This window comes from Pocillopora damicornis, chromosome 9, assembly GCF_964200805.1.
Source record: "Pocillopora damicornis chromosome 9, jaPocDami1.2, whole genome shotgun sequence".
Taxonomy (NCBI): domain Eukaryota; kingdom Metazoa; phylum Cnidaria; class Anthozoa; order Scleractinia; family Pocilloporidae; genus Pocillopora; species Pocillopora damicornis.
The window spans coordinates 17,964,572-17,978,984 of record NC_142678.1 but is presented as its reverse complement, the minus strand read 5'-3'; the positions used below and the strand labels follow the sequence as shown (position 1 = coordinate 17,978,984).

General features: G+C 37.3%; 1 protein-coding gene and 1 long non-coding RNA gene across 19 annotated transcripts in view; one reads left to right on the top strand and one right to left on the bottom strand.

Moving 5' to 3' along the window:
- Positions 1-239: 239 nt before the first annotated feature.
- LOC113667954 (D(1) dopamine receptor) overlaps positions 240-14,413 on the bottom strand; it is a 49,577-nt gene continuing 35,403 nt past the window's right edge. For 7 of the 18 annotated variants that reach the window (XM_089181394.1, XM_089181398.1, XM_089181396.1 and 4 more), the window contains 2 exons: positions 13,221-13,285; positions 240-2,621 (listed from right to left, as the gene is read on the bottom strand). In XM_089181394.1, the coding sequence (XP_089037520.1) occupies positions 1,076-2,215 (1,140 nt within the window). In that variant the 5' untranslated portion in view covers positions 2,216-2,621; positions 13,221-13,285 and the 3' untranslated portion in view covers positions 240-1,075. Of the gene's footprint in view, positions 2,622-4,442; positions 4,585-12,268; positions 12,549-13,175; positions 13,601-14,413 lie in introns of those variants that run through there. The other 11 variants (XM_027183829.2, XM_089181404.1, XM_089181401.1 and 8 more) reach the window with 5 other exon arrangements.
- LOC113667955 (uncharacterized) lies at positions 8,558-11,343 on the top strand. Its single transcript, XR_003445940.2, has 2 exons — positions 8,558-8,710; positions 10,064-11,343. It is a non-coding gene; the product is annotated as an uncharacterized LOC113667955 (long non-coding RNA).

Below are 14,413 nucleotides of genomic sequence, written 5' to 3'. Positions count from 1 at the left end.
CTCATACCAATAGACAAACAAACCAAAGAAAACATTGAAAAAAACACAACATCAACAACAAAATGCACTGGAGGGGAGAGGGTGGGGGGGGGGGGGGGCAGAATGAGGATTCCTGCCTTTAAAAAGATGAGGAATTTTGAGTTTTCATAAGCTGTTGGATAACCAAGTAGTGAGCGTGTGACAGAACAATGTTAAATTCAGTGTTTGCTATTATTCTAAAGAAAAGAGGAACGCAAGGATAATTACCAAGATTTTAATGATTGTTTTTCTATCAAGATTGGTCAAAGTCCCAAATATTCTGTGTAACCCTCTCTTTATGTACATATGTTATTCAAAACTAAAAAATATATGTTATTCGATTAGGCCTGGGTAACATGCGTTTGTCTTTACGAACGAGTTCCACTATAGTTGTATGTGAAAGAGATTTTACTGCAATGTCAGTGGAGATATACATCTAGAACTTAATTTTAGTGAGTGAGAAAGTTAACTCAGCTGGGACGATTGAAAGCGTTTTCCTGGTCACAAAATCATCTACTGAACGTGAGCCATGTTTCTAAGACTTTTGATTAGCTACATGCATTACGTCATTGTCGAAAGATCTTCGAGACAAATTATCATTACTATGGCAAATCACATTTTCCCGCCAAAATCAAAGGCTCGCGGACGTCGTGTAAATTCGTTTCGCTGCGAGGCTAGACCTGCAAAGAAAAACTCTGCATTCCTAGGGAACCTTGGCTGCTGCGTAATTAATATGTAAACTTAGACGAAACTTTTGTCTTAATTGTTCAGAAGTTTAGCAGATTAATAGAAATTACTGCTTGCTAGCAAGCTGCATTGTTGAATCCGAGCCTTTTAATGCAATCGTTACGCGCCGCATTTTGGCACTCGATTATCAAAAGAGAATGCTTGCTTTAAAGTACACATGCAAATCTGGTACATGATTTTTGGTGATAAAGCCGGCGTCACAACTAAAGTAATCTCCGAGAACGTTCGTATAATTTTTCTTCTTGAAGCTATGCACTGTGTGGCTTTTCATATCTTGTGTGCTATTCAAAGAAATCCCGCGTTAAGTCCTTCAGACGTTTGTCGTCTCAGTATTTCCGTTAAGAAAAGACTTCCTATCATTGTGATTCTTGTCGTCTGCTATGTAATCCTGCGGACTCCCACGTCTTACGAGGTTAGCTTGGAAGAAGCTCGTTAATGAACTCTTTCTCCTCCTAAATGTCTGGTCTCGGCTTGAATCTTCGCACAACGACCACATAATCTTCTTGAAAGCCCGGCGGTACTCGATGTTGAAGTAGGCATAAATGACAGGGTTACAAGCGCTATTTAGGTTCGGTAGTATGAAGAAGAAGAGATAGTAGATCGCTCTTTGCACCTTCAGTGGAAAGTGACGTAGATAGTTTGGATTGTAGTAAGAAATAGTGAACATAATGAAAAAGGGCAACCAGCATACTGTGAATGTACCCAGCACAATGGCTAGTGTTTTGGTGGCTTTGAAGTCGCGCACGATACTTCTCTGCTTGCGCCTGTCCTCTTTACTGCTTGAGCCTACGATCATGTCCTTCATTTTGTTGAAATGGCTCAAGGCTGTGCGAAAAATTAAACTGTAACTGACGATCAACACAATGAGCGGAGAAAGGAAAGCAACTATGTTGGCCACAGTGTAAAACACTTTGTTGTCGTTGTAGCAGAGATCGTGCGAAACGTCTATTGTTACCCCGTGTGCTCCAGGCCATTTGATTATGGCAAACGACGCCAATATGGGCGCGTACAGCCACACGCCGCCTATAGCCAAGAACGAACGTTTTTTCGTCATATGTCTATGATAACTGAACGGTTTGGTTATTTTCAAGTATCTATCCACCGATATGACAGCTAAGTTAGCCATGGAGGCTGCGGCACAGACCATGTCCACCCATATCCAAAGATAACACAAGCTTAGATACGTTAAGGCCGTCACATTCACCACGATTCGGAATGGCAGCCCCGCGAGCCCGTAAAACAAGTCACTGACCGCCAGTGACGCAATAAACCAATTGGTCGGACTACGCAACCGTTGGTCGATGTAGATGGCCAAACATACTAGCGTGTTTCCCACCACTGTGAAGAACAACACGATCACGTAAAATGACAAGAGAAGCTTCTTCTTTAACTCATCCTCCTGTCTATTTATATTTTCCGGTTCAGTTTCGTTATTTGTTGTGTTATTCATGTTGAAGTAAGCTCTCGGGGAAGGTTGCTCACTTGGCTCTTGCAAACTGAAGTGATCAGTTGTTTGTGTTGTATTGAATCCTCAAAGTAAGCTCACCCGCTTTTCTTGATATGTTTATCAATTAATGTTCAACAACTGCTTTTTCACCTTTTCTTGGTCACAGTCAATTGGGTTACCCAGTTCAAATGCGGCTAACGCCGTCAGTATGGTTTCGAGCGCTTCGTCTGGACATCAAATATAAGTGTTGAATTAAGATAGCCCAGGTTTCCCTTGTTCAAGAAGAAACTTGACGCGACCGAAAAAAGTCAGTAATTTTTCTGTGAAACTCGATGATTCGTTGGTGCCTTAAAACCCCAGGTGCTTCTAGTATAAATTAACACTTTCTTCCTGTTGCCTGTCGGGTCGCCTGCCCGGAGAAGAAAGAAAAAACACAGACATTTTGATTTTAAAACAAATTGTCACAATTTAAAAGCAATTACCATTTCGTCACTTTTGATTTTTAGATTCTAGCTCAGACGTCTTTCTCCCAAAACTAAAATGTCTCTAAAAAACCAATCCCTGGTTCTCTTGAGGGTGTATCTTAATTATTAACTTGTCTGTTTTAAACATGTTTTCTCATGCATTTGGATGAGCAGTTATAGCGTGGTAAGGCTATCTTAAGATTTAAACTAGGGCTCTTGTTTACGAACTTTTTAGTTTCCCAGATCCGTCATTTTTACTTGACAGGGTGCTTTGAATATCAGCTGTCATCGCTTTTTATCAATCCTAAGGTGTAATAAAAAAGAGTTTTATGGAAGGTAGTTTTAGATCACCTGGTGGTAAGGATATTTAAAATCCCTGACGCAACTAACATTTTAGATTTCGACTGCAAACTTTCCTTTGTTCAAAGGGTCTCAATGTCGAGAACAATAAAGTAATATTTTGTTATACAACATGGAACATTATAAGTACAGATATATCTCCTAGGTGAAACGCTGTTGACTGTGTATAGCGCAAGCTTCAAGCTTTGACAGTTTTCATTGTAGCCACAGGGGGCGCGTCGATACCCTACATTTGCCTTAGATACAGATGTTTTCGCGTAAACGTCAGTCTTTGATGAAACAGTAACAAAAATAGTTTCCATCTGACATAGATAGAAGTCTCAAACATGGCTTACTACAAAGGTGTCCGAGATTTTCTTCGAAATTGTGAATGAATGTATCCCAGTCACACCTGCGTTAATTGAAGGGATAACAATAGCTTTTAAACAGGGTTTAATAGGTTTTCAAGCGATAAGAGGAGGTCAAAAGGATTGTACGTGATGAAAAATGGGTGTTCTATTGATGTGTTCTATTATTTCGTATACAGTTATACAAATTTGTCTTTGAATCTTGTTCATACTAGTTCTGTGTTTTCAAAATGCTTTGCGAGTTTAACACAGGAGACCTATAAGAAATGCGTTTTTTTTTCGCTTTTTCATTTGGTGGTTCTTTTTCGAAAACGTGCCTCATCTTACTCGTGTTCAAAATCATACTTTTCTATCGATTTTCAGTGAACTATGACCATTTCTTTATCATCTAATATTACCAAGCCATTACCAATCGGATAATTAAGTAAAACAGATCTAAATTCGACTTTTCATTACGCGATGCAAAAATTTCTAGTTGTCAACAAATTGTATTAGACTATTGAACAAGACCATTATTTCAAAATGGTTGTGTGCCACTGATAAACCTGTTTTGCGAATTCAAGGTGTAATTTGTATTAGAAAATATAATTTGTAGAGCATAGGAGCGCCAATTGAAGCTTTTCACCGTTATTTCAAGTTATTTTCCAACTTGAAGTTTTTTTTGACAGTTGACAGTTTTCTTAAAGCTCGCGTACAGATTTCGAAAAACCTCTTGAGTTGTTTCAGTTTTTATGCGACGTTTTTTACGTTATGGCTTAGATATCCTCTAACAAATGATAATTAAAAATCTCATCCAGTCGTGGGTTATTGGATTTTCTATGCATGCAAGGTAAATATTCCTGTTCAGGATTTGTTATTTCTGAGGGAGGATATTTGTCGCGCTGCTTTCTGATGAAGTTTTACTAAGAGAAATGTTTAGTTTTGTTATAAACGGTCGAACGACTCAGGCAGTTGAGAATTCATGAACAAACATCGGAGAGTGTGCTCGTACCCTTAAATGAAATAAGAAAACTATTAACACGAAATAACAGTAAAAACAGTTGTTATGCCAATATTTACCTTACTCAATTCTTTAAACCCTCGATTGTTTCCTCCACATGAACGTTTAGAGAATAGTTTATAGGTGACCGAATTCACAGATTGACGGCGGCAAAATTTGGATCACTCAGTTAGCACGACTGGTGTTGAACTAGGGTGTTTTTAACCTCAATTGCTTAATGTCTTTTGTTTCGGATTGGAATAAATAAATAACTGTATCATTGTTTCTTCCGACCGTCACCTGTTTCTTTAGCCTACGGCTTAGCTTTGTCACAATAAGATTCAATCCTGCTCAATCCAACAGATTTACGTCCTACTTCTTCCTGTCGTTGAGATTTAGCACTTTTCATTTCGCAGCGCATTGTTTTAACGTACCCGGCGAAATATCGGCAAAGTACGCAGTTAAATTGAGCAAAACAATGAAATTATGAGGGAAACACAAAAGGAAAGTAGGAAATATGTGATTTGTATGGGAAGGTGCTAAAATATCAAATATTAACTACATTTAGCGGATTTTTTGTGTCGGTCTTTCAAAGTGTTCTAGTTCAGTCGGCGTTTACAACAAGGTTATTGTAGGGATTTACTTCTGAAAAGATTTTAAAATAAATGGAAGAAACTCCAGTTAAGCGTCGTAACGGAAGAATATCCACTCTTGTTCTACTGAAAAAAGATCTAGCTCGCATGTTATCGTCAAATAGCTCGTGCCATTTTGAAATTTAAGTTAAGTAAAATTTTCTTAAGAGAGTATTTCACAAGAGCTATCGCTGCATTCTGTTAATCTGCTAATAGATCGATAGCTTTTCATTATGCACGGATCTGCATGGCATGATTAAGCAAACACAAACCGGCGAGAGTCACCGTAAAATTTACTTTCAAACATCCGTTCAGATCAAGAGAGTTACTCTTCATTCGTTAATTCAAGAAATCAGAAGCAGTTTACGAAGCTAAAATAAATCATGAAAATTGCACGCAAAAACAAAGCTACACTATCCACACTACGTCGTTGTTGTTTCAGGATACATAGGAGAATAACATCAAGTGATATACAGAAGAGCTAAAAAAGTGTGCGTTTTAGAGCTTTTTCGTTTGCGTGGGGCTTTTAACATACTTATCTTTTCTAAATCGGTTATTGATTACATTGTTTTCGCGTACGCAGTCATTGAAATATGTTTTTTTTTTCAATCGCATTTTTCTTTATCTATTAATCGCCACGAGGAGAACTCAAGCTGTGTTGTGTAGTGACAACAGTGATCTTCTATCACAATCTCCTTCCGTGCACACGTACACAAGTTTGTAAACGACTATATAATTAACGAAGATAGTTTGATTGATAAATATTAATTTCTCGCGCAGCGTCTCAACACTTGTGATATTCTTGCTAGACACGTTTTACATTTTGAAACTTGGAAAAATTAAACAATTCAAACGTCTTCCTCAGACAATACTTGTATGACTACAATGAAATAAATTTTGTATTTTGGGCAATTTGTACCTTGAGTTTGCATCTGGCTTACATTGTTCACAATATCTCTATTTTTTTTTCGTCATTTTAAAGAGAGTAAAGTTTTGTGTGTGTTTAAGTAGGGAGTGGAGAGCGCGAAGTGATGGTAGCACTGCTGCCCTATTTCCATTTCTGTCAGTAGCTTTCAGTCCAATGCGTTCTGTCTGAAGCATTCAAATCACTGATAAAGTAAGAAGGACGACACAGTGCTACTCATATCAATGGCGGATCTAGGGGGAGGGCCCCCCCTTATTTTGGGTTAAAAAATTATAAAAATAAATTAAAAAAAAAAGAATCGCAGAAGGAAGAAAAGCCGGCAGGGCAAGCGACAAAAAACCTTGTCGTTTTCCTTGTCATTTTAAATTGTTTTTTTTTTATAACCATCTGTTCTTCCTGTTTTTCTGTATCGTTGTAAGCCACAGAAAATCAATAACGCTACCTCAACGATGCAAGCTTTTGCAATCGACCTTTGAGTTTGATGTATGCTTCTTTAAAGATCACCTCTAACTCTCTGACTCCATATAACTTATAAAACTGCAAACCAGGAGAAAGAAGATTGAGTGACCACCACGAGCACGTAGCCACTGAAGTCAATCCTTACCGTTATTGGAAATGCAAAATCGGTGGCGTATCAAGTTGAACATTCAAGCAGATAAGCTCTGTCGAAATCATCCTAGCCAAATCAGAAACCTGGAAACTCCAATTTTGGTAATGCTTTCGAAAACCCGCCCTCGCTTTGCATGGATGCAACAGTTTATTCATTCTCTTTTTCGTCATTTTCTTGCATTCAGTGTATAACGTTCATCCAGATCCAATTTCGTTTCCTGTTTTTTCCTTTCATCGTAATTTTTCACTGCAAATTCAGCCAAATCGCGTCATATTATAGTGCTCCACGTGGCATAAGTCCTTATGTTGTTTCAGTTTGCTGTAACCGTGTAGTAGAATTTTAGCATGGTAAATTATTGTGGTGTTAAGAAAGTAATTGATACCTTTAGGGCCAAACATGTGTTTGATCTGTTTCTGACACATTTTATAAACTATTATCGCTCTCCTGCAAAAGTCAACAACAGCATTAGAAAAGGTTGAAATAAATCCTTGCATTTGTCAATTCCGTAGAGCTAATTCTTTGTTACGATTCTACGAAGCAAAACAATCAAAATGATACGAACCACAGTAAGCGGTTTAGAGAATGTTGGTGTCGAAACTGTAGTGCACGTTGAGCTGTTCTGTTTATTTTAGGCACATTGTGATATTGGTTTTACAATGGTAAGTGCCGAAACGCTCCTCATTCCAGACAAAGACCCGTTTTGAAGTGCCCTCATCCGCAGCAATCTCGGCTTTGCATATGGTTAGAGTTAATCAATTTTTTTTTAAGTAGCCTGTCAAACAGAATTGTGAGTATAATAAAAGTGTGGACAGCATTAGGAAACTGTTACTGAATAACTCAACATGTTGGCGTGCACGTCAGGCTTTGGCACCAGCAATATAACTCACGAGTATTTATCTTCCAAAAATCCGTGTTAGAATCACAAAAATGTTCTGAAGTGTACAAATTAGTTTGCAGTATGACAAAAGGCAGGAACAAGTTGTGCATGAAAGAAATAAAATAAGCATATTTTCTTGAGTATCAGTATAAAAGGACTGAGTAGTTGAATTACGATGTTTTTTGTCAATATTGGCATTAACTCATTATCATGCTATAAAAAAAATATAAAGAACTACATGACCGAGACAAGTGACCATTTACCCTTTTTTCGAAGTCGGAATTCTGTTGCATATCGTTTGAAATGCTGCTTCGTATTTTAAAGTCAGCTATTGTACCTTTCGACATCTTGAGAACAGTTAGTTTACTCGCATTTGCACATTTATACACAATTTTAGCGGAATCATCGTCATTTGCATGTTGTTGTCCTCTAATATCAAAACGCTTTCGAATGACCTTTTCTAAACTCACACAGTCAATATAAATGTTAAGGGTTTTTTGGTCGCTTTTGAATGCAGTGTAAACCGTTGACACCATTGCATAGAAACAATTTTGCAACAGTTTTGCTGTTGTCATAAAATGAAGACTATTTTGGAGTCAACATGTGTTGTTTTTTTTAGGTGAATGTAATATCAAAATGACCTTAAACTAGTTGGATTTGTTTTTTTCTTCGTTCCAGGTACATAACCACTGTCACAAAACATAATCATCAAACAAAATTTGAAATCATCGTAAGCTCAAATCATATTTACTACAACATTTACATTTTCCAAATAGGGAGCAGATTGAGCTGAAAGAATGGTGCTTTTGTCTTCGGCTGGTGTTAGACATAAGGACTGTAATTTGTGGACCATGCATTTGTTTGAAATCGTTTCAAATCACAGTTCTTACAAGTAAACAAGGATTTTTTATACTTCTGTCTATTGATGTGAATGGAGGGCCGTCATTGCCCGACACCAACCCTTTCATATCAATATAAAAGTCCTTTTTTTCCATGAAAACTGAATGTATATTTTAGTTGTTGTCGTTCTTTGACATTTACCTCTATTTTCGGCTATTTTGCCTTCGCTGCAGACGTCATACCACCTGTTTCGTCTAACAGGAAAAAGAGGGAAGGAGGATAGAAAATATACGTGCTTTGTGTTTATAAGTGGCTTCCCTGTGCGGTTACATTTGTCATTATTCAAAGTTGGGCCGTTGTCTTGCAAAACCGTGTCCTAAACCACCTTTGACTATGCCAAACCGTGTTTTGTCGCCGTAAATGCAACTTTTTGTGAACAACTTTAATAGGATACATAGCCACAAGTAAGTTAAAATGCGAAACATTTATGTACAGTGTGCACTGTATACTTCACAACTCCTACTTAGAAAGAAATGTCGATGTGTACTGATTCTCTAAAAACCGTAAGCTCAGTTAGACTTCATTGTAATAGCCGGCCTGTGAATTATATATTCAACTCGTTGACAAAATATAAAGAAGCGATCATTCGTAAGACTGTGGCTCATGCAATTGCCATCTGTTTATCTAATCAATACTTCAGAATCATTAGCCGTAACGACTATAACCAGATGCCGGCCTTACGAGGAATGATTCAGCGATTCTGTACGCCCACATCTTGTTTTTCATTTAGAGCACGTGTTCAAGGCTGAACGATTTCTTTTGTTTTCAATTCGGTAAAAAAAAGAAAAAAAAAAAAAAAAGAAAAACCCTGACCGCATAAGTGGAAGCACCCAGTCAGGGAAATTCGACAAACAAGATAAACATGACTTTGAATTCCTCAACTTGGTTAACAACCAAAATAGGGTCGAGTATAGTATGACTCTTGTATCTTGAGGTAAACGTTTCACATCCCGGAGGAAAGAAGTTCGATTCGTTCGTGCTCACAGGCGTATCCACGCATTTACCGTTTCGTTTTCTTTCACTTACAATGGCCTATTCACCGATTAAAACACCTAAAATATACGAGATTGGATTTTAAAAGCTTATCTTATCTTACTCACTACAAAACTAATAAATGTTCAGCATTTGTGATAAATGTTTTTGATAATTTAGTCACGGTAGACGGTGATTGTTTATAATAATGGAAATTTTCACTTTCTGTTTTTTCGTATTTGTATGTCGTACACGTCGACGTCGTCCAGGTTTACTTTTGGTATTTGTGTCGCTAGAGGTTCCGACATTTCTTACGAAGCACACAAAGCAAGAGTTTAGAATAACTAAACCCTTGTCAATTGGCATTATTTGAAAGAAAAAATCTCATGGTAAATATGGCGAATAGTGAGAATGCTCGCTGCTTTTGATATTGGTTGTTTTCCGCTGTGATCTGTTAGTTTCCTTAATTTGTGAAAATTCATTAGTTTGCGACTAAGTATCTCAAAACCTTCTCGGTTAAGATTCCTCTAGCTTGACTAAGCTGAGAAGCCTACACTTAAGATACACTTGGTATGACTTCACGAGATTATTAAATGAAACTCGTGTTATGCAGACGAAAGTATTCGATATTACAGAGACTAAGCCTATACCATACTGATTATAGTGATATTATGGAGTCAAGTTTGGTCATGGAAACAGAGTGGTTACCTGTCTCTGATGGACTTTGAGTAAATTTCTCGACCAACTCTCTTGAAAGATGGATACTTTTCTTTGCTACCCTTTAGTTTACAAGAAGCAGAATCGAGAATTGTCACAGAACCAAGACGGACAACATACAGTAAAAGATACAGAAGTGAAAAGAGACAGAAAGGAACAATAACCAATAAAATTAGACAAAACAAAAGAAACAAAAAAGCAAAATAGAAAGAAAGAAATACCGAAAATCTGTCGAAGTGTGCTCCTAACGAAGAGACAAGAAAAAAGGTACGACGAAGCACTATAAAACTATCCGTTTACATGAGCTAAGTCTGCAATTTAAGAGTTACCATACCTGAGACTGTTAAAATCTGCTTAATGTTGTGCTCAATATAGCTGCATTCACTGTGTACGTTTGTAAAATATATTTAACACTCAAACGCCAAGACGTACTATGTAGGGGGGGTAAGCTTATAATTTGTGGAAAAATGTTATCACATGGTGATAATCCGTGGATTATTAACTGGCTTGTATAGGTGTATCAGGAGAATCTATGGTGATATTTCATTTACAAATATGTGTAGAAATGACATGCTTTGAAGTTTGGCGTCTCATTTTGTTGCATTTTCAACGAAAGAAAGATTGGCTGGTCAATTTTTTTCTCGCTTGTATTTTCAGTGCCACTATTGCTAGTGAAATTATAATTGAAATGTCAATTTAACTTTGCCAATTATCTGGCTTTCTTGCGTTGATGGATTTATTACTTGGTAATAAAAAGAAAACCAAAGACGAAAAATTAATTAGGATGTCTATGTTATATGCAAATATTGGTTTATGCAGCCGCTCTTTTGGTATGGCTACCTTACGACCTTGCGGTCAATATATATGTCAAAGGAGCACGAAGTGCAGCGCTGAGAGCAGTTCGCTTTGGAGTGCTTGTGAATAAATTTCACGGAAGCTAGGTGTAAAGAAAGTTCATAAATCAGTTGCATCAATTGGTTGTGTAAATTAGCATTGAAGAAATTTTACTCGAAAAAAGAGTCAATGTGGTGAAAGAAAAAATGTACACAAAGCTTAAGAGAAAGGTTGAGCTTGTTTACAAATGCACTTAACATAATAATCTCAACCGAGATGACGTTCTCAGTCGTCATTGCTTCAAACTGAAAATTGTGTTCTTTGTTTGAGATGGTTGTAGGACACCTAGCCGACTTAAGACTCGGTATCGACATTCAGAAGGAATGAAAAAGAAATAATTCTTTACTCTCAAACAAATTACCATGATAGCTTTTTAGGCAGGGGTATTGATTAAAGCGGAAATCTGTCCCAACTTGTTTGCTTGCTGCTCGACATTAAAAAGACTCAATGTTTTTATTGTTGTTATGTGTGGTGAAGTTATTAGCTCTTTCTCGTCTTTTTTGTTTTCAGCAACGGCATGCTTTGTTTCAAAGGCCGGTATTAATTGCTGGGCCTTTTTAATAACAATTCAAAACATAAGCATTTTTTCCAAGTGCAAGTCTGTCACAAAATGAAATTTCACCGTCTAAATAATTCTGCCCAATTCATATACAAAAATGAAATATACTTTTTAACGGTAGGAGAGGAAACGAACCAGTGTCATGTTAATTGTTGCTCAATTTAAAGCGTTAATTAGAATGCTAGTTGAATGGTAACAGCTGAGTGAAGCTTTTTAGCACCATCCGTGGGAGATCACAAAAGCTGTTCACGGTTGTTCTTTCAGATACTCTTTCGTCTACGTCTAATTTCCTTACGGTAGGTAGCAGTTTTCATGTGCTGACGATAAAGCAGTTTCATGAGACTCTACGAAACCCCATGTACAATCTTTCAACGTTTCTTTCAATGTTGTTCAATGTTGCATTGTTTTTCCCTCTCTGAATTTTAGGATAAGATTTGGTAGTCGAATTGCTTACAAAACTAATTAAAATTCCGATCGATTTTGGACGGCGCGATGAACTATGAGACTAACCGCGCTAACCTCGTAATACAAAGTTGGAAAACTATCAGGACCTTCTGTGCGCTCAAAATTTTACATAACGCAGCTTTTTGTACATTTTTGTGCAGTAACCAAGAGAATGCTTCAGATAACTTGGTTATTGACCGCGCGGCATGAACCTCTGCAGGTTTCCTAAAACCTGTAACAAGTGTAGAAATTATTGATAGGGACAAGGCTGTGCAAAGTGGTGTTTCAGTGGTCGCCGAATTTGAGATTACTGATCGTAATTCGTTTGTGAAAGAGGAATTCAAATTGAACACCAAACTGTGTTGTTGATACTTACATACGCTTGCGATGAAAGTTCTTGAGCTCGTTGCTTTCCAATTCTTCCGTTGTCGCTGAAAAATCGTGCTAATTTGCTTAACACTTCCCTTAGTCTTAAGGAACTTACAGAAAAGTAAAATTCCTTTTTTTTTTCACAGTAAACGTCCTTCAATAGAAATAATTTCTACCAACACACGGACTCGCTCAGATGGTTATAAATATTAGGCTCCAAAGTGTCTACTGGTTTGTTTCTGTCATTATTGGTCAGTACCTCGCAAACAAAGAACTCGGTAAAGCGTAAACTTGGTAGTCCAAGGCGGCCATTTATAACCTTCCAAATTACTCGTTAATCGCTTTTTATGGTAAACTGTCAATCCTACTGTGTTTTTGGTCTATGCAAATTGTTTTAAGTAATAGGTATAGAGGCGATTAGGAAGGTGTTTTGTTGCCGGAAATATTAATTCGAAAGTTTTGTACTCATATTGAAAATGCAAACGAACAATTTGAATTGGGTTGATTGAAGTTTCACGAAGCTTTAGGTTTCCAAATTATACTTGAAAAGTTGGGCGTGATTGAGTGTCGTTTATCTTTCAGTTTCGTCTGATAACATGCAGTTCCTTACAAAAATAACTTACAAAGTTAAACGACGATTTTCGTAAGCGCATTGAGACTTTTCTCTATCGAAATTAATTAAGAATAAAAATTCATCTGTGCCTACCGCTGCTCCGCTTGGCCGAGCAATCATTGTGTGCTTGTGTTTTTAAAGTTGCTTTTACTTCTCGCTGATTGAATGGCCCGCACGACAAACCCAATAATCGTTATTCATCGCGTTGCTATTAAAAAGCAGGCTGTTTTAACGATACTTACATTGAAAATTAATTACTGCAGTGTTTCTGAACATGAAAAGCACAATACACAGAACTTACTTTGAGTTATTGGCTAACAAAGCCCGGATTCACATAACAACCTACCTAGTTACTGTTTCGTGGCCTCTTTCCCTTTTGCTTCACCTGCTGATTGCGAGTCCTTAATGTGCCTGTCGACAAACAAATCGATCTGGTAGCTCGGGGGTTTTCTTTTTGTTTCAAATGACCTTGAACGCTAAACATACATAGTTAGTCACAAGCAGTCACGAGCATATGACGTTGTTGCTTGCAGCTGACTACAGCCCCCGGGATATGTATTCAATAGTCCCCCGTAACTTGCGTGGACACTAATTGCCGCGAACTGATTGGCCGATTTCGGCTGGCCGCGACAAAGACATATTTAGAAACAGAAACATAGTTCATTGAACCTCGAATTGTCCTCTTTTGTTATAAACCAGCGAACTGGAAGCCGGTCACGTTTCGGTAATGTCTTCCTCGAAAATCATTTTTTATATAGGTTCGTTGACTTCAATCTCTTAAACTTGAGAGTACAGTACTAATGATATATTATAATATATTACTGCATGGCTTTTGTTACTAACGTCTCCAAGAGCCTTCTAGTATTATTATGGTAATCAAGGTGACACGAGGCCTGAGTAGGTGCCATTAGATTCTCACTATGAGGCAGTTGTTGTGCTTGTGGATTCTCCTCTTAACAGCAACAACAGTTATAATTTTGAATATTATTTCGAGGCTTATAGAACCTGTGATGTTATTAATAGCTCAGACGTGGTATATGAAGTTGGTTGTTTTCTTTTCGTCAAGAATTTGACAAGGATGCTCTAGAATTTCTTAGCCGTGAACTTTTCATAACTTTGCACCTGTGAGTGGTATATTTTTAAGTTATGATCAAAATTTGTCTCGACTCCTTTTTGATTTCCTGTTGAGATGTTGCTCAGTTAAGATTGTAAACCGACAGTTTCTGTTCTATTTTACGTGCTGAATTAACTCGATTAATTCTGATTAATTTGTAATTCGCTTTGTGAAGCTAATATTTATTGTGATTTCCAAAGACCAACCATGTCAGCCATATCATCTGTGTGTTCAAATGATACTGAAATAATGCAGTCTTTTCGGCTTGACGTCTTTCAAATTCATAACAAAAGATACCCCCTAATTCGTCTCCTTTCCAAAAAAAGATACCTTTGTAGCTCAACTACAGAACGTTGGTCTATTGTAGTTACGACAAATGAATAAAGGGGGTAAGTTTCTAAAGAAAATACGATGCTGCGTCAATC